General features: G+C 36.4%; 4 protein-coding genes across 6 annotated transcripts in view; 3 read left to right on the forward strand and 1 right to left on the reverse strand.

The window, feature by feature from the left end:
* Window positions 1–4,369, forward strand: part of LOC139783915 (uncharacterized) — a gene marked incomplete at its 5' end in the record, with an annotated part of 16,410 nt that extends 12,041 nt beyond the window's left edge. The window contains 2 exons of the mRNA XM_071723087.1: window positions 3,803–3,925; window positions 4,217–4,369. Of these exons, the coding sequence (XP_071579188.1) occupies window positions 3,803–3,925; window positions 4,217–4,369 (276 nt within the window). The remainder of the gene's footprint in view (window positions 1–3,802; window positions 3,926–4,216) is intronic.
* Window positions 4,370–4,886: 517 nt separating this feature from the next.
* Window positions 4,887–5,594, forward strand: LOC139783919 (uncharacterized). Its single transcript, XM_071723092.1, has one exon. It carries the CDS (start codon window positions 4,887–4,889, stop codon window positions 5,592–5,594), a length of 708 nt encoding a protein of 235 aa, XP_071579193.1.
* Window positions 5,595–19,872: 14,278 nt separating this feature from the next.
* On the forward strand, window positions 19,873–22,989 carry LOC139783917 (uncharacterized). Of its 3 annotated transcripts, none has more exons than XM_071723090.1 (8): window positions 19,873–20,126; window positions 21,149–21,215; window positions 21,285–21,425; window positions 21,581–21,758; window positions 21,997–22,193; window positions 22,357–22,419; window positions 22,485–22,547; window positions 22,621–22,989. In XM_071723090.1, exons 1-8 carry the CDS (start codon window positions 20,094–20,096, stop codon window positions 22,833–22,835), a joined length of 957 nt encoding a protein of 318 aa, XP_071579191.1. In that variant the 5' UTR covers window positions 19,873–20,093; the 3' UTR covers window positions 22,836–22,989. The 3 variants fall into 3 exon arrangements, with proteins under 3 accessions (XP_071579191.1, XP_071579192.1, XP_071579190.1); XM_071723091.1 differs by having other exon boundaries at window positions 21,309–21,425; XM_071723089.1 differs by having other exon boundaries at window positions 21,149–21,425.
* A 6-nt stretch (window positions 22,990–22,995) lies between these two features.
* On the reverse strand, window positions 22,996–24,851 carry LOC139783916 (uncharacterized). The gene is made up of 3 exons (XM_071723088.1): window positions 24,529–24,851; window positions 24,186–24,420; window positions 22,996–24,016 (listed from the first exon to the last, which is right to left on the reverse strand). Exons 1-3 carry the CDS (start codon window positions 24,849–24,851, stop codon window positions 23,318–23,320), a joined length of 1,257 nt encoding a protein of 418 aa, XP_071579189.1. The 3' UTR covers window positions 22,996–23,317.
* Between the last annotated feature and the right edge of the window lie 2,538 nt (window positions 24,852–27,389).

Here is a 27,389-nt window from a genome sequence, read left to right on the forward strand (position 1 = left end):
AAACAACGATGAAATGACAATCTTTCAAGGGAGAAGCGTGTCAACAGTCTAAACAGTAGCGCGGATAATACATAGTGTGTAAAGTCGATGAGAAAAATAATAGGATAAATATAACCAATCGCAGGGCAGAATCTAGTCGCGTCACCAAGTTTTTATCTACAGATAGTAAAAAGTACATAGGTGTGACTTATAATTTATTTAAGACCTCTATATATGCGTGCTGTAAAAATTCAGTATCATTTTGTGAATTAATCCCGTTTTTTTGTAGTTTAATGTGAGTCATCTCAGAGACCAGTCTTCTGGAGAGATATCTTTCACTATCTAAAATTTCGACATTCTCCCAATCAAAATCATGATCAAAATTCAATCTGTGATCAGTAATAACCGATTGAGTCGTGGTGCTTCTGTGAATGTGGTTACGGTGTTCTGAGATTCTCGTTCTCAATTGCCTCTTCGTCTGGCCTACGACGCGTCACAGTTTTTACGGGAAATTTTGTAAACCACATTCTTATTAGATTGAAATGGGAGAATGTCTTTTTGTACTTTGATAAATTTCTGAAGTTTATTTAGACTATAGAAAGACAGATTGACATTTATGTCCTTAACAACCCTTCTAAACTCTTCAGAAATACCCGGAACATATGGGACAGTAAACCAATTCCGACGATCCTCTTCACTCGTGGAAGGGGGTACATTTTGTTTACGAGTACATTTGTAAAGTAGTGATTTTATTCGCGTGTTAATGGTATCATAGATAAATGCCACAGGGTAGTCATTATCCAGAAGAACGTCTATAATGAGCTTAATGTTCTTAGCATGGTATTTTGGATGAGAGAGTAAAAAGGTCTATCCACCATACCCATGATCGTGCCTCTTTTTTGAAAGATAGGGTGCTGCGACAAGAAGTTAAGATAACGACCAGAAAACGTTGGTTTGTGATACCAGTCAAATTCTATTATGTTTTCATTATTAATGATTGTCAAATCTAAAAAATCCAACCTATCGCCCCCTACTTCAATAGTGAACTGAAGTCTAGGATGATAAGAATTAAAAAGTTTCAAAATAGTGTCAAGAGCGTTAAAAGGCACCGCCATGGCTATGTCATCCACGTATCTAAAATAAAAAGGTAAAATAAAGGTGAGTTGTCGCAAAACACTATCTTCTAGATCCTGCATTACTATATCTGCTGCGATGGGAGAAAACGGAGAGCCCATGGGAGAACCAAATTTTTGTTTGTAAATAATCTTGTCAAAGCAAAAATAAGTAGAATTTAGTATTAGTTCGACAGCTTTAATAAAATCGCCTTTAGGTATCTTGCAGTTTTTTGAGATATGTGACCATCTATTTGAAATACTTTCTAAAACTAAATCTGTCGGAATGTTCGTGAAAAGGGAGATCACATCTAAAGAAATCAATACGTAATCGTTATTCAATTAAGTTCCGTTTAGTTTCTTAGCAAGTTCAAAACTGTTATCAATGTGGCTATCAGGTTTCGGAATACTTTCGGAAATAATCTTACGTAGAAAAAATGCTAATGCGTATGTAGGACTGTCAATAGAAGAAACTATGATTCTGAAGGGATTACCTGTTTTATGAATTTTTGGTAATCCATAAGCTCTCGGGAGAACCCCATCGGTACACAACAATTGATTGTATTTCTGCTCAGAGATATATTTCTGATTTTTCCATCTCACGATAATCTCCTTAATTTTTCTAGTGAGTATTTGAGTAGGATCTTTATTGATTGTAGAATATGTAATTGTGTCCGATAACAAATCTGTGATGCTTTGTCTGTAATGTTCGCTGTCTAATGCTACCGTGCTGTTGCCTTTATCGGCGCGAGTAAAAATGATTTTAGGATTGTTATTCATAAATGATTTTGTAGCTTTAACGAGGTTAGACAGTTCGGAATGGAGAGGGAATTTCGGAGAAAAAGAAAGGAGGTTATTAATAACAGGAATAGAGCGGTTCCTAATGCTCAGAATTCTATCTATTTGTAAGCCTCTCGTGTTCCCTTCTGTACACTTAATAAATTCGATAAGTCTTTTTTATATTGTTAATGGGTAAGGAGAAATTCTCGCCTAACTGTAAGAGGCATTGGACTTTCTCAGGAATTGTTGTGGAAGTTAAATTGATGAACCATTTGTCTTTGATATGTGTGAGAGAGGATTTAGAAATGTTAGAGCAACCAGGAGGAACAATGTGAACCTCAAAAGTATTACGACAATTGTTGTGGTCAATTGTTGGAACAGCACGAATACCAACAGTTTCTATTTTAGTAACATAATGTATCGGTTTAATATTATTAGTTTTAGCTAGATTATGTTTACGGAACAACCACTCAAGTTTTTTATCGAGGTTATTATTTTCTCGTTGGGTAAAAAAGTTTAATCCAATGTCCTGCAATCTAAAAAACTTATTACATATATTCAAAGGTATATTCTGAGAAATGAGCCTCGCGAGATGGAAAATCTGTCCCCGCGATTGGTTAACCGATCTATAAGCATCATTAAGTTCAATTTTGATCAGTCGGGTAATGAAATTAGAGGTCAGAGCATTGAATTTCTTTTTAGCGTAATAGTGTGAAAAAACCGGAGTGAAATTACAAAAACGTTGAAGATGTTTTGGAACAATGTCATTATGTAAACAATATTTTAAATATCTGATCCGGATTCTGCCTCTGACATGAGTCCTCCTCACCTTAATCCATTGTTTCATGAGTATGACGATGTACACTCCGAAGGTCGCGGAGATAAAATTGAAAAAACCCATATGTCGACGCATTAACTTGCAGCCAGCGTAAATAAAATCAATTAATAGTAGACCCTCAAAAATTCAAACACAGAAGAAGAAAGGGCTATCAGGGTCGAACGCAAGTTTTGGTGCGTGATGTCAATCAGTAGATTTATTCATCTAAATACAATAGTCCGAAACGTTCGGACTATTGTATTTAAATGAATAAATCTACTGATTGACATCACGCACCAAAACCTGCGTTCGACCCTGATAGCCCTTTCTTCTTCTGTGTATAAATATAAATATAAATATAAATATAAATATAAATATAAATATAAATATAAATATAAATATAAATGTAAATATAAATATAAATATAAATATAAATATAAATATAAATATAAATATAAATATAAATATAATATAAATATAAATATAAATATAAATATAAATATAAATATAAATATAAATATAAATATAAATATAAATATAAATATAAATATAAATATAAATATAAATATAAATATAAATATAAATATAAATATAAATATAAATATAAATATAAATATAAATATAAATATAAATATAAATATAAATATAAATATAAATATAAATATAAATATAAATATAAATATAAATATAAATATAAATATAAATATAAATATAAATATAAATATAAAAAACTGTTATGTAATTATATTTAACAAATCTACTTACGTTCGCTCCAGCATTACAGAGTCCTCGTCAATGCGAACAGTTAATTGTATGCAGGAGGGAACTTTTTCTGATATATTTCTTAAACGCAGCTGCAGCTGCCGCACCGAATCAGAAAACTCGTCCACCGCCCTCGTCAGGGACGCGGTATGGATTTGTAATAAATCGCATATACTTTTTATGTCATTTAGTTTTTCCATCGTCTTTCACTACGTTTAAACAGTTCGCGTTAAGACTGTGGATAGACTACACCCAAGTCTAGTCTCGAGTTCTTTATATATGTAGGATATGCAGCAAAAAAAAGGATATTGCGGTAAAAAAATATAACAAGAATAACATTTTTTACATCCAGGAAAAAATGCATTTTATCAAACCGACTCATCCGCCGGAATCGTCGACGCAATTTTTTCCACCCGAAACCCCCGTCGCCACATCTATCCGCGCCGAGAAAGTGCAACAAAAGGAAGATATTGCGGTAAAAATATAATAAGAATAACATTTTTTACATCCAGGAAAAAATGCATTTTATCAAACCGACTTATCCGCCGGAATCTTCGACGCAATTTTTTCCACCCGAGATCCTCGCCGCCACATCCGCGCTATCGGTAACGAGCGTCCTCGCGTAAACATTCGCATCCGGAACGCTCATCGTGATCGCGCTCAAACCGCAACGCACCGTCATCGCAGTTCCACCGTCTCTCTCTCGTTCTCGACGATGTGGCTCGCGCGCGTAATCGCGTTAACCGCATGTTTTATCGCCGTGAAGTGCATCAATCCCACGGACGAGAATTACGCGCTTACGTTCGATTACCTGCAGAAATACGGATATCTGACCAAAGATGTGGACGCGGTTCCGGCTCAGAGACGAAACGACGTTCTTCGCAAAGCCGTCGAGGATTTTCAGAAATACTACGATTAACCAGCGATGGAACGCCTAACAATGAAACGCTGCAATTGATGAGTAAACCGCGATGTGGTTTCCGAGATATCCTGAAGCACTTAACGAGAGCGAGTCTATCCAAATGGCCGAAGACGCACCTGACGTGGGATTTTTACGTAGCCACCGAGAACGAGTTGAGCACGGCGCGGGCCGCGTTCGACCTGTGGTCGCAGCATTCAGCATTGACGTTCGAACGCTCCGAAATGATCCTAACAATATAATATCTTGGCGACGCCTACGTCACAGTAACACGAATGTCAAGTTAAACGGACCAACTTGCTCGGACAAATTCGAAGGTCCCGGTGGCGTGCTCGCCCACGCGTCTCTCCCAATGGACGAAGCAGGGTTCGTCTCCGAGGTGCACGTCGACGGAGACGAGCCGTGGCACATTTACGTCAGTAAAAATCCCTCGGATAAGTACTCCCTGCATTACACGCTGACGCACGAGATCGGTCACTCTCTCGGATTGTTGCACAATTAGCGCAGGACTTCGGTGATGTTCGCGTACTCGCCCGACACGCCGTATCCGGTTAAGCTCGACCAATACGACATTATTGACATTCAACGTTTGTACGGTAAAAAAATTACGACCGAGCCCCCGCAGACGCCGGCGCCGCCGCCGCCGCCGCCGCCATCGCCGGACCTGTGCACCCTTGATCGCGTAAACGCGATATTGATTTTGGAAAATCGAATGTACATCTCGTACAAGCGTTACGTTTGGTCGATCAATCTGGACGGTAGGACGTACAATGGGCCTTTAGCCCTTTCGAATCACATGAGCTTTCTTCACGACAATTACACGCGCATAGCCGCCGCCTATCAATCCCCGTCCGGTGATCTCATGGTGTTCGTAGATAATTCGGTATACATGGTTCAATATCTGGAATTTACTCTGCGGCCAAATTGGCCGAAGACCTTGCAAGAACTTGGATTTCCCGCAAAAACGATAATCAACGGAGCGGTAAACACCTACAGAGGACGTTCCTTCGTGCTGTTCAACGGTAACTTGGTGGGCGAGATAGACGAATGTACGAAGAGAGTTGTCAGATTTACGTCTCTCGAAACGACGTTTCCCGGAATACCGACCGGCGTGACGTCGATCTTCCGATACGTCGACGGCAATCTGTACTTCACCACTCGGACGCAGTTCTACAGATTCAACGAATTTACGAAGACCGTCACGGCGCACAGTGGGCGAGAATAGCCGTTTTTCGTTCAAAATAGGGACGGCAATATCTAACCAAATGGAACAAATTTTTTTTTAAATTACTCGTAAAAAGATAACAAAGAAGACTGTCTGAGCCTGACTTTTATCCCTCGGAACATACATCCCTCATATTCCCATTGAAAAATACAAAATCCAATGACGTGACAATGACAACACATTAAACGGTAACTTTTACCCCTAAAACCTCACTTATAAGCCCAATGACATCAAAACAGTACCTCTCCAGCCTTTCGCTGACAATGAGCGAACCGGAGACAAACAAAACACGGAGTCCGCGTTCTTTTTTGTCTTTTCTCAGTTTTAAGAAGCAGTGAATAGTTTCTAAAGTTTTATTCGTACACGCACAGTTTCAAGTTATTCATTTATACGTATTAATGCGAATTAGATATCTAATAACTTACACCATTTAATTTTTTCTTATTTATACAATTTGAAGTAAAGTTAACTTGTGTTTTGTTAATGTTCGTATATATTTGTTTTTATAATATTTAATAAAACAAAAAATGGATAGTATAATAATACCGAATAAATTACTTTGTGACATTTTATTTGAGACAAATACTAAAAATGCAACTATTTTGTTTAATAAAATTGATGAAGGAAATAATATTAGTACAAAACTTGATTCAACGCAAACAGAATTATTCAAAACACGACTGTCTCGTTTTATTGCAACCTTTTACACAAAACTCAAGAAAAGTATTTATCAAAAAGATCGATTCGAGAAAACCAATCAAACTTGGCTAGTATAGATGGTGAATTTACTTTTGATTTTATGCAAAGAAAGTGTGGGAGGCGATCTATTAGTGATTTCAATGATTGTTCAATATCTACTAAAAGACGAAGGATACTGCAGCTTAATGAGAATCATTCTGCTGATGAAATTCAGGAAGCTTTTATATTAAATTTAAAATCATCCGGAAAAAAAGATGAAGTTCGAAAAATCTTAGAAATTTTAAAATTAAGTGATGTTAATAATGAAACCATTGACGATTCTCATGAGAAACCAATTAAACCACTCACTGTTGACGAAGCAATTGCTGTAATTGAAGACACCAAATTATCGAAAGAGCAATATAGAGTCATTCAACGTATTGTAAAAGAAGCAGGTGCAAACATCTTTCCTTCGTATGACAATCTTGCTGAATGTAAGAAAAAGTGTTACCCAGACGAGTCTGATATTCAAATCACTGATACAGATGATAAAGTTAACTTACAAAAGTTATTGGATAACACTGTTGAACGCATACTTGCTATATCTGAAAGCATGAACGTCATAAAAGATATCGCAAGCTGTACGTCTTTTATATCAATTACGAAATGGGGTTGTGACGGATCTTCGGGTCATAGCACGTATAAGCAAGCTTTTTCTGACTCTCAATTATCAGATAGTAGCGTTTTCATGGTATCCATGGTACCATTAGTATTAAAAATGAAAGATACAGAAACAATTATCTGGAAAAACCCTCACCCAGCTTCTGCAAGGTATTGTAGGCCAATAAAATTTGAATTCACAAAAGAAACAAGAGAAAAAGTTTTGACTGACGTGCAATCAATACAAGACGAGATTGATAATCTCATTCCTACAAAAATGTGTGTCGATGGGGTAGAATATATGATTAATCACCAAATGCATTTCACAATGGCAGATGGAAAAATATGTCAGTATGTTACGGAAACAAAGTCGGCAGCAGTGTGTTATATATGTGGTGCATCGCCAAAGGAAATGAACGATCTAGAAGAAGTAAAAAAAAAGATGAGAAAATTGAAAATTTTAAATACGGTTTAGCTACATTGCATGCCTGGATTCGCTTAATGGAATGCCTGATACATATTTCTTATTGTTTACCGTTTGCTAAGTTTATAGCAAGGACAGATGAAGAAAAAATATTAAAAGAGAACAAGAAAGCTGAAATTCAAAAACTCTTCCGTGAAAAGATGGGATTGATCGTTGATATTGTGAAACAAGGTTCTGGAACGTCAAACGATGGCAATACTGCTCGCAGGTTTTTTGCAGATCCTAAGTTAACCCACGAAATAACAGGAATAAACAAACTGTTAATAAAAAAATTTAGTATTATACTACAAGTTATAACGTGTGGATACAAAATAAATATTGAAAAATTTAAAAGTTTTTGTCTGGAAACAGCTGAATTATATGTACAACTATATCCTTGGTACAAGATGCCTTCCTCTGTCCACAAAATTTTAATTCATGGATGGGGAATCATTGAATGTGCTGTTCTTCCTATCGGATTGTTGACAGAAGAAGCACAAGAAGCTTTAAATAAACTCTTTAAAAGGACACGAGAGTACAATACGCGCAAGTGCAGCAGATTTGCTACAAACCAGGACCTCATAAAAAAATTACTTGTTTCCTCGGATCCTTATATAGCGAGTTTGAGAATTCAGTCGCATAAAAAACCTAAAAATATTGATCCGGAAGTACAGGATCTACTAGACTTGTAATACGAAAAAGCTAGTCTTAAATACGATATACTTATATTACGACTTGTAATAAATCTATTAATTCTAAATCACTTTATGTTCAATCTCATAGAGAAAAAGTGGAAAAAAACTTATGTACAAGTCAAAACAGAAAATAAGAATACGAAAAACATGAAAATCAATAAAAAAATTTAAAAAAATTTTTAAATTAAAAAAAATTTTAAAAATTAAAATTGCAAAAAAAAACAAAAATGGAATGGAAACTCGAAGTCTTTTCGTGGCACATTTTGAGTACACTTTTCATCCCAATAGTGTAGCTGATTCGAGTCGTACTAAGCTACAAGCATAATTATACTTGTCATTTTGATTACATGAAGTTATGGAGTCATGCAGTCATTGCTGTAATGTGAGTATGTACTGTTTTGATGTCATTGGGCTTATAAGTGAGGTTTTAGGGGTAAAAGTTACCGTTTAATGTGTTGTCATTGTCACGTCATTGGATTTTGTATTTTTCAATGGGAATATGAGGGATGTATGTTCCGAGGGATAAAATTTATTGAAAATCGGCTCAGACAGTCTTCTTTGTTATCTTTTTACGAGTAATTTAAAAAAAAATTTGTTCTATTTGGTTAGATATTGCCGTCTCTAGCCTATTTTGAACGAAAAACGGCTATTCTCGCCCACTGTGCGGCGGCTGGTAAATTCCATCTGCGGATGCTAAATATCGTCTGCCCTAAGGCCGAACTGTTGCAACAGTTGCGCGATCGCCTCGATCGAATCGTACACGTCAACGATTTAACGTCACCGGCGAGCGATTCGGACGATGACGACGGCGGCGGCGTTCAGCTTTCCGATCGCCGTATCAACCGAAGGAAGTAGAGGACTGTGGAAATTCCCACACCACGCCACACATCGCGCGATATAAGTAAGAACTTTTCTACTTATACCGATGTGTCCCCCCCAAAGCATCAGTATCGCATCATCAGCCGAATACGACGCGTCGGAAAAAAAATCAGAAACGAACGATACTACAGCGTGTGTGTGCGAAAGGTTCTTGATGTTGACCGATCGACTCGCGTCGAGGGGTTCTTCCCCTCGCGAGACGGATTCGGAAGTGAACGACAACGGCAAAATACGAAGGATCGAATTGACGAACGATCATCATCATCATCGGGAGTCGCGTTCCAATTCTCACCCCCCCCCCCCACCGACGTTCGCGACACCGTCGACGCGCCTGCGCACAGTGGGGGAAAAAGCACCTTCTGTGGACAAAATTCGACCGACGATCGAATTCTTAACGGATTTTAAAGATTTTTTTTTAATTTGTTGGTAATTGAACAGGCTATAAGTACGTTGTGCGTAAATTTTGATTACGGTCCAAATTAAAGATGGCGGAACCAATAAAGTGGGCATAAAACATCAAAACTGCGCGATTGCAATTGAATTCGTAACAAAACGTGCAAGTATCTACGTAATAAAGTTATTATGTGTTTGTATAGTCGATAATTACAAATCTGTAGGTTGAATAAAAAAAATGGCGAATCCGAAATGGCGGAAAACTACAAATAGCCAGATTTTCATTAAAATTGGTTTTAATAGGTTTTCGGAGTCGCTGATTATGAATTTGTGATCAAAATGACAAAATTAAAGAAGGCGAATCCAGTCAAGGTATCAGTCATGAAAAGGGTTTGGGGTTATATATATATTTTTTGTTTTTAATATTTTTTAGATTTTTTTTTACATTTTATATTTTTTATTTTATAATAAGAAACAAAATTTAATTTACATTTGTACATAATTTTTCACATTTTGGTGAGTTATATATTAGGTATATTTGAATAAGGAATGGAAAAAAAAACACTTTTTATCGTTCTTTATAATTGATTAATAGTGATTTTGCTCCTTCAGATAATTCTGTACTTTTTTTATCTCGTTTTATTCTTATGCTACTAATCAATGGGTCAGAGGAAATTAGAAGATGGTGCATTATGTCTTCGTTGCTGGCTTTACGTGAACACATTCTACTATTATTTGCTCGAGCATTTCTGAAGACCTTATTTGTTGCTTCTTGTGCTTCCTCTGATAGGCTACCAATCGGTACACCTAATGCTCTAATTATCTCGTCACCATGGATCAAAACTTTATGCACAGAAGGAGGCATATTGTACCAGGAATAAAATTGTAAATACAATTCAACTGTCTGTGTACAGTATTCTTTAAATTTAATGCAATCAATTTCACATCCACTAGCAAGTGCTTGCAAAATATCTCTGAATCTTATTATTAAATTCTCTTCTAATCCAGTCACTTCAGCTACAATTTGAGGATGTGAGAAGAAACATCTAGCTACGTTACCAGTATTTGTTGTTCCATAACCTTGCTTTACTACGTCTACTGTTATAGAAAGTTTAGATTTAAGAGATTTTTGAATTATTTTTATGTCCCGACATAATTTTAATTTCACGAATTAAAATTATGTCGAGACATCATAAAAATTGTATGAATTAAAATTATGTCGAGACATCATAAAAATTGAATGAATTAAAATTATGTCGAGATATCATAAAACTTGGATGAATTAAAATTATGTCGAGACATCATAAAAATTGGATGAATTAAAATTATGTCAAGACATCATAAAAATTCGGAATTATTTTTACGTATCGACATAATTTTAATTCCAATTATTATTATGTCGCGACATAATTTTAATTCATCCAATTTTTATAATGTCTTGACATAATTTTAATTCATCCAATTTTTATGATGTTTCAACATAATTTTAATTCATACAATTTTTATGATGTCTCGACATGATTTTAATTCATACAATTTTTATGATGTCTCGATATAATTTTAATTCATACAATTTTTATGATGTCGCGACATAATTTTAATTCCGGAGCTGGTAATTTTCATCCCACAATATTGGCAGTATAATTAGGGGGAAGGGAGGAGGTGGAGGAGGAGGAGGAGGAGGAGGAAGAGAAGAAGGAGGAAGAGGAGGAGGAGGAGGGGGGGAGGAGAAGGAGGAGGAGGAGGAGGAGGAGGAGAAGGAGGAGCAGGAGCAGGAGAAGGAGGAGGAGGAGGAAGAGGAGGAGGAGGAGGAAGAGAAAGAAAAGGAGGAGGAGGAGAAGGAGGAAGAGAAGAAGGAGGAGGAGGAGGAGGAGGAAAAGGAGGAGCAGAAGGAGGAGGAGGAGGAAAAGAAGGAGCAGGAGCAGAAGGAGGAGGAGGAGAAGGAGGAGAAGGAAGAGAAGGAGGAGAAGGAGGAGGAGGAGGAAGAGGAAGAAAAGGAGGAAGAGGAGAAGGAGGAGGAGGAGAAGGAGGAGGAAGAGGAGGAAAAGGAGGAGCGGAAGGAGGAGGAGGAGGAGAAAAAGGAGGAGCAGGAGCAGAAGGAGAAGGAGGAGAAGGAGGAGGAGGAAGAGAAGGAGGAGGAGAAGGAGGAGGAGGAGCAGGAGGAGAAGGAGGAGAAGGAGGAGAAGGAGGAGAAGGAAGAGGAGGAAGAGAAGGAGGCGGAGGAGGAGTGTATAGTATAGTACATGTGTATAGTACATGTGTATAAACAGTACACAAATAGGCGGGGGAGGGCTCTGCCGCAGGCGGAATAATAAAACTAAACAAACTTCCAGCGTGATACCAAACTGCTTGAATTAAGACGCTTGGTTATTCCGTACGATTGACCAGTCATCATATTTTAAATTGGCACACTTTTGCATGCGCGTGATGACTGGTCAATCGTGCGGAATAACCAAGCGTCTTAATTCAAGCAGTTAGGTATCACGCTGGGAGTTTGTTTAGTTTTATTATGCGGGGAAATGGGCTTCGCCTGCGGCGGAGCCCCTTCCCCGCCTATTTGTGTACTATTTTACACATGTACTGTACACATGTACTATACTATACACTCCTCCTCCTCCTCCTCCCCCTAATTATACTGCCAATATTGTGGGATGAAAATCACCAGCTCCGGAATTAAAATTATATCGAGACATCATAAAAATTGTATGAATTAAAATTATGTAAAGACATCATAAAAATTGGATGAATTAAAATTATGTCGCGACATAATAATAATTGGAATTAAAATTATGTCGATACGTAAAAATAATTCCGAATTTTTATGATGTCTTGACATAATTTTAATTCATCCACTTTTTATGATGTCTTGACATAATTTTAATTCATCAAGTTTTTATGATGTCTCGACATAATTTTAATTCATACAATTTTTATGTCTCGACATAAGGTAAAAGTACCAATGACGGACCATGTCCCTTTACCTGGCCATTGACGGACATTTTATTTTTTATTAAGCTATATACATAAAGAAAAAGAAATATTTTTACTGATTTATGTTATTTGGTTATTCAGTGTCTTATATAAAAAATTATGCCACTAAACATTTTGTTTAAAATATTTAAATATTTAAAAAATTGTTTGAAATATCGTAGTCAAATGCACCGTGAGTCTTCATAGATTCCTTAAGATATGGCTAAGGAATGTGTGATACTTGTTAAGATGATAATAATAATCATAATATTAGATATTTCTGCAAAAATAAAGTTTCTATATAATCTTAAGAATATTTATAATAAATAAAAAATAAAAAATTGCTCATTTAAATTGTTTTTTCAATAAAAATTTACATGGCTATGAATCAGTACGTGATAATCTTGCCTGCCCGAAAACTAGCCGGCTGTCCAGTTATCGGGCGAATCGTCATCTCAAGTGCTTACTTGTGTGTCCTACTACCTAACCGCAATACGCGCTCGAGTTTTTGTGCTTTGTTTTTAAGTTTTCTATACGAAATTTGTAAGTATATTTATTGTAAACATTACTTATTGTAATGATAGTGTACTAAATTGTATATTTTTTCTGGTTTATGCATTTTTTTCGTTCATTTTTATTGACATGTAGTATACATAACCTCAAATTGTAAGTTATTTGCCTGTCTGCCTTTGGAACCAAGAAAAAAAAACTTTCATCTAACAAATACTCTTGACAGATGGATATTTAGTACATTTAACTTTTGTAAATGTTTTTTCACTTCTCTGAACTAATTCTTTAAAACATCTTAATTCTGTTGCTGATGCTCAATATATTGTCAAATTTTGAGCGATTCTTGGAGTCACATCTGGATGTCTACGACAAAAACTTTCCCTACCAGTGTCTGCCTGGTTTATTATCCTTGAAAGGAGACTCAGTGATATGTTTCTGCACATACTGAAGATGTTGAGATTTTGTTACAGGGAAACCTCTTTGGCTGCAATAGAAAATCCAGTCAACTTCTTCAGTGTGTGCAGAAACTTATCGTCTCCTTTAAAGGTTTATTAAAACCAGGCAGACACTGGTGGGAAAGTTTTTGTCATAGACATCCAGATGTGACTCTAAGAATCGCTAAAAATTTGACAATGAATTGAGCATCAGCAACAGAAGATATTTTAAAGAATTAATTCAGAGAAGTAAAAGAACATTTACAAAAGTTAAACCTACTAGACATCCATTTGTCAAGAGTATTTGTTAGATGAAAGTTCTTTTTTCTTAGTTTCAAAGGCAGACAGTGTATTGGCTCGTAAAGGATCAAAGTCTTTATTAAATTGTACATGGTGATGAGAAAGAAAGCATAACTGTTTTGTTTACAGTAAATATTAAAGGTACTATATTACCACCTATGTTACCACTTATGATCCTTTTCTGATATAAAAGGACACCAGCAACTATTACACACAGTCTGTTAAAATGTGTAGTATTGAACTTTTAAAGTTTTAAGTGAGTTAAATCTAATTATTAAATTAGTAGTAAAAATAAATTATTTATTAGATTGTAAAACCATTTTTTAATTAATAATAAATAAATTTATTTATTTAAAACATTAATAATAAAAATAAATTATTTATTAGACTGTAAAAACTTTTTTTAAAACTTTATATTTTCTAACCTCTTAAGCATTTCTTTATCCAATATTTTTATATTTTTAACTTTTCTAATGTTTTTTTATTAACTTCTTTATTATTTTCTTCTTGTTTTTACTCTGCAAAATAAAATTTCTTTCATTAAAATTATTTTAATACACTTAAAAAGTCATGGCCAGTTACTAGGACCTCATAATTTGGACGCTGGGACAATCGCATTTTGGCTGGTCATGTATTGGTACATCGATGTCTACTACATTTTTATTTAATTTAAATAAAATACCGCAAAAAATATCACTTTTTTTACTCGTTTAAGCAGAAAATAGTTATAACTTCCTAAATAAAAAAGTTTTTTGTAGCATAAAATTAATTTTATGTATTAAATTTAAGATTTATTTTCTTCGTATCCTTAAGTGGCCAGTTATTGGTACTTTTACCTTAATTTTAATTCGTGAAATTAAAATTATGTCGGGACATAAAAATAATTCCGAATTTTTATTATGTCCCGACATAATTGTAATTCATCCAATTTTTATTATGTTCGACATAATTTAAAATAATAAAACACGAAAATTAGTCGGCCTAACTGGCAATAATTTTAATCTTAATCCGAGCTTTTCCGAGCTTTACACGGCACGGTCATGTCTCTAATGTTCGTTCTGTTGTACCTCCTGACCGCATAGTTTTAACGATGATAATAAGATTTAAAACCTGACGCGCAATTCAATCATTGCTAAATAACTTATAACTTGATAAGAACCCAAAGCAGAGGTCGAAACGTCGTTGTGATTAAGATTAAAATAATATAAAATCATTAGTAAGAATCGCCATTTTTCTTAAGACAATTATTTTTTCGAACTTTTATATTGTGTAGAATATTATGTATGCTATTAAAAAGTAAAACGGCGTTCCATAAGTAGTCTTAAAATTGGTGTAAACTACATTCAATATGATGAAAACTTCTATTTTTTAAATATTTTCTTCAATTGAAACTTAAGGCAAATGAGAGCAAAGCCAATTTTTTAACGAATAATAAATAATACAAAATTTAATAACTTAAAATAAAATACAATACAAATGTTTTGGCTTAGTTTAAACCCTTTTCAGAGTAAGGGTTGAGCAGAATTGCTGACTTATAATTGTAAAACAATATTTTATGTTTTAAATTTTTGCCTTTGGTAACACACAATACTGTCTTATGTTCCAAGTCTTAATCGTCTGTACGAAGTGTCAACGTTTGTAAGACTTGAGACACAAGATAGTATATTGTATTTTGTTTTAAGTTAATAAATTTTGTATTATTTATCAGTACAAAATTACCTTTTTCAAAAAAGGTAAAAGAAAGGCGTCAAGTACACGCACAATGTTGTAAATTCAAAAATCCAACCTAAGTGGTAGTAACTTTATTTCTCCTTAACAAAATTATTATATCACATAATTACGTTACCTAACTCAATCCAAGTAATATGTATTTCAAATAAATAGGTGAAATCTTTAAATTGCGCGAATTGCAAAGAGAATATATATATTACTTTGAAAAATAATTATTGTGCAACTACTGTAACGATGTTAAAAACGCTCGTCTTTTATACCCGGCGCGGCGGCGTTACGCAGTGGCGGGGGTAGCGACGGCGATCGCGAGCGCCGGGATGGTGCGGCGGAACGGTCGGAAAATACGGCGTCCCGACGCCGCGATCGCGTTCGGCGGTCTTCGGTTGCGGCCGGCACCGCTCGGCGCGTTGAGGCGGTTGCCGCGGCAAGTCCGTTCGCGGGCTTCCTAACGCTACGATGAATGGTTTAAAATACGGTGGGCACACCGTGCCCGTTCCTCGCCCGGCGGATGGTCGGCCGGGCGGTCTCGGCGGGATGTTATGCCGGAACGATGCATCTTTGGGGGTGCATCGTTACAGTAGTTGCACAATAATTATTTTTCAAAGTAATATATATATTCTCTTTGCAATTCGCGCAATTTAAAGATTTTACCTATTTTTTTGAAATACATATTACTTGGGTTGAGTTATGTAACGCAATTATGTGATATAATAATTTTGTTAAGGAGAAATAAAGCTACTACCACTTAGGTTGGATTTTTGAATTTACAACATTGCGCGTGCATTTGGCACCTTTTTTACCTTTTTTGAAAAAGGTAATTTTGTACTGATATCACGCATTTTATAGTGTTAAGCAAGGATCGACAAAAAATTTCCATTTTTTATTTTTTAATTATTCACGAAGTTAACAATAACAACAAATTAAATTTTTATGAATTAGCAAATTAGTAATTAGTTATAAAAAATTACTAACATAAAAATTAATAACATTTAGTTAAAAATTAATTACACATTATTTAAAAAAAAAGGTAATTTGCCAGAGAAAAATTTCTAGTACATGAAAATTAGTATTTAGGTGAAATTAATTCATTTTGAAAATAAATAAATTTTTCTTGTAAAAAAACTTGGCGCTGCTTTTTTACTCTCATCACATTCTTCCTTAAATTATGTTTATTGTTTTTTTATTTAATAAAAAATTTAGTACTAATGTTTAAACTTTAATGTTTAAATCGAAGTCTAGCAGCGCTAAGTTTTTTTTACAAGAAAAATTTTATTATTTTATTTTAATTTAATATATTTATTTTGTACTGTTACGAGAGGGGGGCCCGGAGGAAGGGGGGTCGATGCCTCGGCGGGGACTCCGAGACACCGACCACACCTCCCAAAACAACGTAGGGGCGGCGGGGTGGGTGGTGTCCACACCCCGCCGCAGTCGGATTACTCAGCTCAACAGAGCTAATGAGCCATCTAGACTCGGAGATAGGGAGCCACACTGGCTCGGCGTCAGAGGAGCGCGCCGGATGAGATAGTAAATGTTCCCGGGCGCCCCTCACAAGACGCAGGTTCGGACACCCGTAAGGTTTTAGCCGGTAGGCTGCGCATGTAGCATCCTTGCGATGCGTAGAATCCGGCACTCCCCTCGCCTCTCTCCCCGGAGAGCAAGGGGGTCTTCCCCCTCTCATCAAGGAGGGGGCCTCTGGGTAAACCGGGTTAGTCCCGGGATTCCAGAGGTGGAAGATTTCCTCACGTAAAAAATAAGTATAAGAATGATGTACGGTGCTGCTTCGGCGCCAGCGATCTGGCAGCGCGAAATGGAAAATATCCTAGGGGATATACCCGGAGTATCAGTCTTTCTGGATGACATTAGAATAACCGGTCCAAACGATAAAGTTCACATGCAACGACTTGAGCTGGTACTGCAGCGCCTCGCAAAAGCCAATATCAGAATCAATGAAAGTAAGTGCGAATTTTTCCAAGATAGTATAGATTATTGCGGATACAGAATAGATCAGAACGGATTACATAAAACTACAGAGAAGATACAAGCTATTGATCAAATGCCAAGACCGAAAAATGTTATGGAATTACGTTCATTCCTTGGTATGGTAAATTATTACGGTCGTTTCATTAAGAATTTCAGTGTGATTTTAGCACCGTTACATAAGCTACTACAGAAAGGAGCTTGTTTTAAATGGTTGCGTAGTTGTGAACAGGCTTTTCAAGCCGCGAAAAAGAATTTTTAAAGCGATACTGTGCTTGCACACTTTGATCCGAGACTTCCATTGATTCTGGCTACGGATGGTAGTCCTTACGGCGTAGGTGGTGTCTTATCACACCGCTATCCTGACAGTACAGAGCGAGTGTTACAGTACGCGTCCCAGTCTCTGTCAGATACCCAGAAACGATACACTCAAATTGACAAAGAGGCATATGCGATAATTTTTGGCGTGAAGAAATTCCACCAATACCTCTATGGAAATAAGTTTACATTGTATACCGACCATAGGCCTTTAGTACAGATATTTTCTCCGACAAAAGCGCTGCCTGCGTACACAGCGATGCGAATGCAGCATTACGCTGTATTTTTACAGGGCTTTTCGTTTGATATTAAATATAAGAATACGAAACTACATTGTAACGCGGATTGCCTATCGCGACTACCAATGCCGACGTCAACAACAGCGGAACGCGATGTAATAGACGTCTATGAAATAGAAATAGTACAAAATTTACCAATTACGGTAGAGGAATTAACACGCGCTACAGCAAATGATGTACAGCTAAGTAATATTCTAAAAGCCTTACACACACACACACACACACACACACACACACACACACACACACACACACACACACACGTGAAAAGAAGGAAATACCTGTACAATTGCGATTTAATATAAACCAAGCAGCTTTCAGTATTCAACAAGGCGTTCTCCTTTGTAATGGGAAAGCCATAATTCCCAGTCAGTTACGACAGCGTTTTCTTTTAGAATTACATAAGAGTCATTTTGGCGTAGTAAGGATAAAGGCATTAGCGAGAAATGCTTTCTGGTGGCCTGGCGTAGACAAGGTAATTGAGAGATTAGCAAGGAATTGCGATACATGTAATGAAGTACGTAACGACCCACCAAAGGTCGAAGTACATGAGTGGGAGCCAGCAGAAGTGCCCTTCGAGCGTGTACATGTTGACTATGCGGGACCATTTATGAATAATTTCTTTTTCGTAGTTATGGATGCATATTCGTAGTGGCCTTTTATTCGGATAGTTAAGAATATTACAGCAAAAACTACGATTAACGAATGCAAAGAGATTTTTACCAATTTTGGTTATCCAAAAATAATGGTAATGGATAACGGTCACAATTTCCGTTCCACGGAATTTCTACAATTTTTAAGGTCGAAAGGTATTACACCGAAATTTACTGCTCCATACCATCCGTCAACAAACGGATTAGCAGAAAGGTTCGTACAAACGGTGAAAAACTCTTTGCGAAAGATGTTTACGGATCCTAGGAATAAGGGACTAACGCTAGAAGATGCAGTACAAGACTTTTTAGTGCAATATAGAGTAACCCCCCATTGTATTACAGGCGTAGCTCCATGCGATCGAATTTTTAAAGGAAGAACGCGTACAAACTTAACTTTATGTTTACCGGACAAGCCAAAGAAATGTACAAATACAAATACGTTTAAGACATGTAGAACATTTGAGGAGAACATTTGGGAGAGAGAGTATAATGTAGAGAATATATGAATAGAGTTAAATGGCGTTTTGGAAAAGTCATTCGTCGTACCGGGAAATTACACCATACGATCGCGTTAGATGATGGTCGGATCTGGGAGCGGCACATAGACCAGATTCGCAAGACAGGAGAAGATAAGAATCAAAGACAAAACTGGTACTCAGGTGGTACCCATACAGGTTACACATTTCGTAGGTTCGCGCCATTGTTTTCGTTTCCGTCCGAAACAATACGGAAAGTAGAGAGCCTAGGAACGCGCGCGCTAGCGTAGGTATATATATAGCCGTTGGCTCGCTGCGGATCTCTCTCTCTCCCGTTCGCGAGTATCGAGGTTGGAAATAAAGAGTTAATACTCATGTGCCAGAATCTTTCTTTTCCCGATACACAACATATACAAAATGTAAGTTATCACAAAACTCCATTTACGCCGGTGAAATACCACTACTTTCATCGTTTCTTTACTTACTCGGTTAGGCGGAGCGCGTGCCCCGAGGGCTTCGTGCCCCGGCGGTCACGGTGTTCTAGAGCCAAGCGTGTCAGAGTGGCGTGAGGCCTCGCGGCCGATCGCCGTTAATACTCCCGCGTGATCCGATTCGGCTGAGCGCACTATCTGCACTGATCGCAGAACGCATACGTACAACATACTGTTATGGCTCCTGCACACAGGACGCGGCAACGCGGCAATGCGGCAACGCGGCAGCGCGGTGACCAATCACCGTCTTGCTTTTCCGGAAGTAATAGATATATAACTTTTGCCGCGTGCCGCCGCGCGACAAAAGTTGGATTGCATTCAACTTTTGTCGCGCGGCGTCACGCGGCAATGCGTTATTGCGTTCTGTGGACTGTGACGAAGGTAATGGCTCGTCCTGTGTGCAGGAGCCTATAGGTCATGTTTTGATATTTACTGCCAGTATTGAAAATCTTATAGTTTATTACATAATTATATGTATATACTATATATTTTTTCAATACTGGTAGTGAATACCGGGAATAATTTATGCTGAGTTTAATCGAAGCTAAACAGAAATTTTTATTATTAAAATGGATAACCAACCAGATGACTATTTATTGATGGTAAGTAAAAAAAACATTACTTAATATATGTCGTACAAATAATATATATGTACATTATATTATATATCCTTCTCAGTTCCTTTATATTTAGAGATTATATGGATTCCCAGATAGCCAAGCATTCCTTGGCATAAAAAGGAAATAGTGTTTGGCATAAGTTTCCCTTCAGTTGTCATCATATTGCTGTCACCGGACAACAGTAATTTCGTTTAGAGCAACTTAAAAGCATTATGCAGACAACGATTACCTTACGCAAACAAGCGGAAAGCTCGTAGCATACTTATTGCCATAAAAGTTGCCACAATCTGTTGGCAACCGTTTTGGTGGCAATAAAAGTCGGCAATCCAATAGGCAAAATCGGAAGCCGCTTTCCTCAATATTGAAGGCAACTTAGCAGAGCAGTTTTAAGCAAATTGACAGCAACCTGCGGGCAACTTGGCTATCTGGGTTGATAAACTTTTTCCAAATTAATGTTATTGCACGTCTAATCTAAAAAGTTTGTAACCTATTATGCTGATAATAGGTTACATAATTAGATTAGATATATAATTAGAATAACTTAGAAAATTGTTAACATAACATTAGTAATAGCACATAGTTAACTTGAAAAAAACATTCACAAACCTGCACGTTACAAAAAAGCTGAGATGGATAAATAATGGCTATAATCAGCAGAGAAAACTGTAACTATTATAAAATTCATAAATCTAATTATTGATGTATGCTCTCAGCTTCAGTCCAAATTAAAAACATACCTATACCAATTATTTTACACAGTTATTGTCTTTGCTGAAACACAGCCAACATGTATATATATATATATATATATATATATATATATATATATATATATATACATGAACAACCATGCATGTATATATGCATGACTGTTCATGTATGTATATGTACACATATGTATATTATACATATATTTACAAACACATTTGTAATAATTATATTTCAAGTCTTTGTGCGATATTAGTAAAATTAAATTTACAGCATATTATCTATCTTATTTACAGTGCAATACCTGCAAGTGTATAGTCGAAGAAGATCATATCTGTGATTATGATAATAGTACAACAGATGGTATTATAGAGAATAATAATAATAACACTACTGAATACTTAGAGAATAATAATAACAGTAAGAACATAGGTCACAACGATGGTGATTTGACAGAAGGACTTATATCAGAGGTTTTCATAAGAGAACCATTATGGAATTCAAAGCTTCCATACAAACAAAGAGGCCCAGCTGACATTAAATTATTATGGGCTCAAGTAGATACTTGTTTAGGTAAAGTCAATATTATTGTATTGCGTTATCTTGTAACTATAGTTTTTGCTCCGAGAAAAATTGAAATTGTATTGTGTAAAATGTTAAAAGTACATTTATATGTATATATTTATAGTACATTATATAAGCTTTAATTAAAACTGTGTATTATATAGGTACAGATCCTGGTATAAGTCAAGCGAAATGGAAAAATATGAGAGATCGATTCGTCAAAGAGTATGGTATACAAAATACATATACTGCAAGTGGCAGTGCAACCAAAGCAAAGAAAACCAGTACTTGGTATTTATATGAAACGCTAAGTTTTCTTATTCCAACCATTAATTATAGAAAGTAAGTAGTAATATATGTAGTAACTTTTTAAATAATACGTAATCAATATATATGCATAAATGTATTTAATATAATATAATCACACATATATAAAAACATATAATAACATAAAATACATTATATACATACAATAAAATACAATAATAACATATAACATTGAAGTACACATAAACATAAAATTTAAACACAACCAGGTAATATAAAATTTTAATTAAGTTAAAAATGTTATACGTTATAGGACTAAAAGTAATCTGGAAAACGTGAACCCAAATAGACAATCAATGTCTTCAATACAAGATTCGACTCCTAATACTAGCTACTCACGAGAACAAGATTTATCGCTACAAACAAGTTACAGAAGTAACAGTAATCCCGAAAATATGATAGATAAAAATTTATCGCAACAAAGCGTACTAAGACCACAGTCAAGTGAATGTAAGCAAACTCTTTGTTATAAACAGATATATTTATCATTAATTCAGTTTCTTTAAATGTAGTATTTTCTAATATTTTTACATTTACCCGTTTCTCTCTCCCCTCCCTCTCTTTCACCTCTCTGTAGTTCTTTATTTCATACATTTTATTTCTTCACCTATAGGTAATATGCCTGTAGAGTCATCAAGAATCAACGAAGTGGCTTTGGAAGGATCAAATCGCAACAGTACGTAATTTTTTTGTTGTATTCTGTAACATTACACGCATATTCTTAACTGCTTCTTTTCACAGATAATAAAAGACTCATGTCACAGTCCGAGGTTCTTCAATTACCCAAGTCTACAAAACATATGAGTTTGTATAAAATGTTAGAAATGTTTTTATGAAGGCACTGTAATTACATTAAGTTTTGTCTTAATTTTTACAGAGAAGTCAAATATACCTGCGAACCCTTGTCTGGAAGAAGCACTTTTGACAGAATTGAAACAAACTCGACCCACAAAAGAACAGTATCAATCAAAACCTGATAAGATTGAAAGTTTTGTCAAATATATAGAGGCATGTCTTCGGGGAATGACTCCAGAGGTTTCAAAACTTGTAATGAAACAAATTTTAAATTTGTTATTAGAACAAGATATATAAAAATTTAAAAAATGTTATATCTCTTTAATACATGCTTTATTATATAATATACATAATATACGCAATATATACATAATTTTATAAGAATATAGTATTACAAATTATTATAAAGCACACTATAAGATAATAATAAAATTAATCCAGTTTCTTTGTACTTTTTTGTATGTTATATTTAATTATGTTTATGACAATGTTAAACCTGCGGCATACGATGCATTCATGATTGCATAAGAGCATCAGAATCGACCAATTGTACTTTGGAAATAAACTTCAATTGTGACTTGGAAATTAAATCAAATTGTTATGGTGTAAATTTACAGCATAATATTATAATCTTCTTTACAGTGCAATATCTGCAAATGTGTAGTGTATGTGGAGAAGAGCATATCTATGATAAGTAAATCTCTATATTCTATGGTATGAAATATGTTGAAAAGTGATTATAGTTAAATAATAGTAGTAAATTTTGAAACACAATCAATTTATATCATTAGTTCTTGCCAAGGAACCTGACCTTCGTTTATAAAGTAATCTGCAAAAGTATTTCGAATGTCACTTGCGTTTCTTGCATGATTATTACTGCCACAATTGGACAAACTTCTGAAATTTATACGTTCATCTATAATTGTTCTCCACTCTCCAGCAATTATTTGTCCGTTTGCAGACTGTCTGTCAGCATAAGTTTCTGCACAATATTGTGTTGTATCCATCAACAGATTATGCAAACAAATAGTAGCTTTGATTATGGAATCAACAGTTTCAAGGGTATTATTTAAAGGCTTTTGAAAAATACGCCACCGACTTGCTAATATACCGAAGGCGTTTTCGACAACTCGTCGAGCCCTACTTAGTCGATAATTATAAATCCTTTGTAGTATTGTCAAGTTTTTTGATGGATACGGACGCATATTAAATGAAGTTAATTGAAAGGCTTCATCACTTACAATGACGTACGGAACAGTATGTCTAGCACTAATAGAAGAAGGATCAGGTAAGTCCATTACATTATTATAAAATCTTTGTCCCATAGCTGAATGTTTAAAAATTCCTCCATCGCTATGTCTGCCTTGTGCACCTATATCGACGATTAAAAATTTATAAGTGGCAGAAACAAGTGCCATTAAAACGACACTATGGAAGCCTTTATAGTTGTAATACGTGCTTCCTTCTTTTTCCGGGCACTGCAAAGATAAATGTATTACAGTACCCAGAGTACCCAGAGAGAGAAGTAAAACTATTGAAGCTATATATATATATATATATATATATATATATATATATATAGTATCAACTATTGAAACTGTATGCATGTATGTGTATGTAATTGTATATAGTCTAAAATAAACTTACAATTATAGAAATATGTTTCCCGTCTAAAGCACCGATGCAATTGGGAAAGTTCCACATTTCTTCAAATTCATCAGATATTTTTTGCCACCCATTTCGTGTGGGAGTAAATAATACATCTGCGTTGAAAGAATCCCATATAGCGTCACATGTCTCTTTTATTATTTGTCCCGTTGTACTTCTGCCAATTCGGTAACTTAATGCAATTGTTTGATATCCATCTCCAGTTGCCAAATAACTGTAAAATAAGATATATCACGTGTTTTTTTAATGCTTTTTGCAATTTTTTATGAAATTATTATACATTATTTAGAATTGACCAAGCTGAACAATATAATCATTGTACCGTAACGTCATTGCCAATCTTGCTGCGGCTGGGATTGGACGTCTCCAGTTTGTTTCCATTTTCGTGATTTTAGGTCCTACTTTTGCCAACACAGAGTCAAACATAGTTGATGACATTCTCATATAACTGAAAAATGTCTCATCGTTTTGAAATCGCATTTCTTGTATTAAGTTGTACCAATCTCCTTGCTGTTGCTTCCGTTGAAGGATTGGATGGACCCAATATCTTCTCTGTTTTTGTATAGCACATTGATTCTGAATTCTGCTATATATTAAAAGAAGTAAGCAGATATAACGTCTGTGCCTACGCAACGCTTCGTCCATTGTAACTAAAAATAATAAATAATGTTAAACAAAACATGCTTCAGTTTTAAGTAGAATATATATAATAGTTTATAAAATAGTTTTACCTGTGTGTGTGCTTTACTGATCACACTACGTATTGGATAAAAAATTACCTCGGACTGGTACTGGATTCACGATCGCACGGATCCTCGACGCTATCTCTGAGAGAAACGTAACGATGCAGCAAAACGTTTAGAGTACTTTTCCGACAGATTACAGGACTCGAGATGAAATGGCTGACGCGTATCGTCCTTAAAGATTTACAACTTGGCATAGGAACGCAAAGAATACTGCACATCTATCATCCTGACGCGAATGATAAATCTCTTGTAACGAATGACCTGCGCGAGATTTGTAACCAGTTATACGACCCTAAGATCAAATTATTATTAAGATCACTGTTCAATTAAAATCACCGTTCAATTAAATTTACGACCACCATCGAACTATATACAGACAAAAATTACAATCTTACAATATACAGAATAGGTTAGAGTGTATCCGTTGAGAAAACATAACAATTTGCGTATTTGCGCATGCGTACAATGCTATTTTAACGCGTGCTGTGTGAACGTCGGAAAAACAACTTTTTCTTGCCGCTTTGCCGCTTTGCCGCATTGCCGCGCTGCCGCGTCCTGTGTGCAGGAGCCATTACGCCCGTGCTGTACGTCCGTGCCGTGCGCTCATGCGAGTCGCCCCGTAGCAGAGAAGTTGCGAATCGTCCTTAGCGACGGCTGTTTATTAATTACGACTGTCAGATTCGGCTTTGGGATTCCGTCTCGTTCGGACGTGTTTGCCCGAGCTTTCTTTGTATCGAGCTTGCGAATAAACGAGGTCCTTTTTTCCAAAACTGTGACGATTTCCTTTGAGTGAGTGCCGGAATACGCGTCGCGCGTGAGTGAGTGCGAGAGAGAGCGCCGTGGACGCATGACAGGCGTAACAATACATATGCTGTCATCACCACGATCACGCTGGCTGTTATGCTGACGACACGGACACGGTACATTTGGACACCGTTCATTTGGACACGGTCATTTGGACACGATCAATTGGACACCGTTTATTTGGACACAGTTCATTTGGACACCGTTTATTTGGACACCGTTCATTTGGACACCGTTCATTTGGACACCGTTCATTTGGACACGGTGCATTTGGACACCGTTCATTTGGACACCGTTCATTTGGACACCGTTCATTTGGACACCGTTCATTTGGACACCGTTCATTTGGACACCGTTCATTTGGACACCGTTCATTTGGACACCGTTCATTTGGACACGGTTCATTTGGAAACCGTTCATTTGGACACGGTGCATTTGGACACCGTTCATTTGGACACGGATCATCTGGACACCGTGAAAAATACGGCCTGTGCAGTTGGACACCAAAATGCGCGACCTGTGCAGATGGACACGAAAATGCGCGACCTGTGCAGTTGGACACCGAAATTCGCTGACCTAACCTTGCAGCCGCCCGCTGCGAACGAGCCAGCGCCGTCAACTCCGAGGGCGAAACCGGCAGTCAGGTCCATCGTCAAGCCAACGAAGCCGGTGGTCCTCGTCAAACGGGTGGACGAGAGCCAACCGAGGGGACAAACCGAGGGCCAGGACAGCATCCAGGCGGAGGCGCCTGACACGACGACGCCGTGTGACTAGGAGGTAGTGAGTTTTGGCGGGCCAGTAGTGACGGGCACATTAAAGGGCAAGCGTGCCGTAGATTTAATTTGGTTACATGTATGATTCAATCGCAATGGCGAATCGATTATGTTTTCTTCGAGTACTCCGTTTCTTTTAATTATCCGTTGAAATAAAAGTATGATAGTTTATGTATCTATATTCTTGGAATTAAGATAACTTGGTTGATTTTACGTTGCGCTGTGGCGCTGATACATGTCGGATCATCCGGCTACATTTATTCGTTTAGGTAGATGTTTTCTGCGTGTGGAAATAACAACGATAAGTGCCGTAGGCAAAGGTAAATAACAACGATTCCATGTGCGTTTATTTAAAGTCGGATAACCGGTTTATTTTCTCGCAATTACAAATAGCGTAGCAACGTTGGTTTCCTCTCATAGAATAAGGACGGCTCACACGTTTCCGTTAATAGTTGTAGCAATAAGTCAGCGAGAACTGTTGAGACAATCGTGTGCGAGATGTAATCGACTCATGTACGAACATTTCGGTGTGTGAAATATACATTCACCATATATGTCCAAAGAACTGTACTTATATTCCTTTATCCTTTCCCCTTAGCGTTAATTACGATGAGATAAACATCAGGTACGCGAATTCCATTATGTAAGCCAGATGACATAGTTAACGTAGCCGTCAATTAACGAATGACGCAGACATGATATGGGCATCCTCAGCGACTGATAAATGTCATAGATGAGATTTAGTGTAATGAGTCAGGGAAAGTCCAGTCGGGAAATGCGTAAATCGGTAAAGTTATTATCCGGATAATAAGGTCACCCGATATATGATCGGGAAGGTAGAACCATTGTATTCTTGGGTT

Source organism: Temnothorax nylanderi, unplaced genomic scaffold (assembly GCF_030848795.1).
Source record: "Temnothorax nylanderi isolate EJ_2023f unplaced genomic scaffold, tnyl_v1.0 TNYL_tig0559_pilon, whole genome shotgun sequence".
Taxonomy (NCBI): domain Eukaryota; kingdom Metazoa; phylum Arthropoda; class Insecta; order Hymenoptera; family Formicidae; genus Temnothorax; species Temnothorax nylanderi.

What these genes read in the sequence shown, in the direction of transcription:
- LOC139783917 (XM_071723089.1), top strand. Translation starts at nt 20,094, where the DNA reads ATGGATAACCAACCAGATGACTATTTATTGATG. An exon ending in TCAAGTAGATACTTGTTTAG is followed by an intron (nt 21,426 to 21,580) that starts GTAAAGTCAATA and finishes TGTATTATATAG; the next exon opens with GTACAGATCCTGGTATAAGT. An exon ending in AAGACCACAGTCAAGTGAAT is followed by an intron (nt 22,194 to 22,356) that starts GTAAGCAAACTC and finishes CTTCACCTATAG; the next exon opens with GTAATATGCCTGTAGAGTCA.
- LOC139783919 (XM_071723092.1), top strand. Translation starts at nt 4,887, where the DNA reads ATGTTCGCGTACTCGCCCGACACGCCGTATCCGGTTAAGCTCGACCAA.
- LOC139783916 (XM_071723088.1), bottom strand. Translation starts at nt 24,851, where the DNA reads ATGGACGAAGCGTTGCGTAGGCACAGACGTTATATCTGCTTACTTCTT. An exon ending in AGATTGGCAATGACGTTACG is followed by an intron (nt 24,421 to 24,528) that starts GTACAATGATTA and finishes CTTATTTTACAG; the next exon opens with TTATTTGGCAACTGGAGATG. An exon ending in GGAAACATATTTCTATAATT is followed by an intron (nt 24,017 to 24,185) that starts GTAAGTTTATTT and finishes TTATCTTTGCAG; the next exon opens with TGCCCGGAAAAAGAAGGAAG.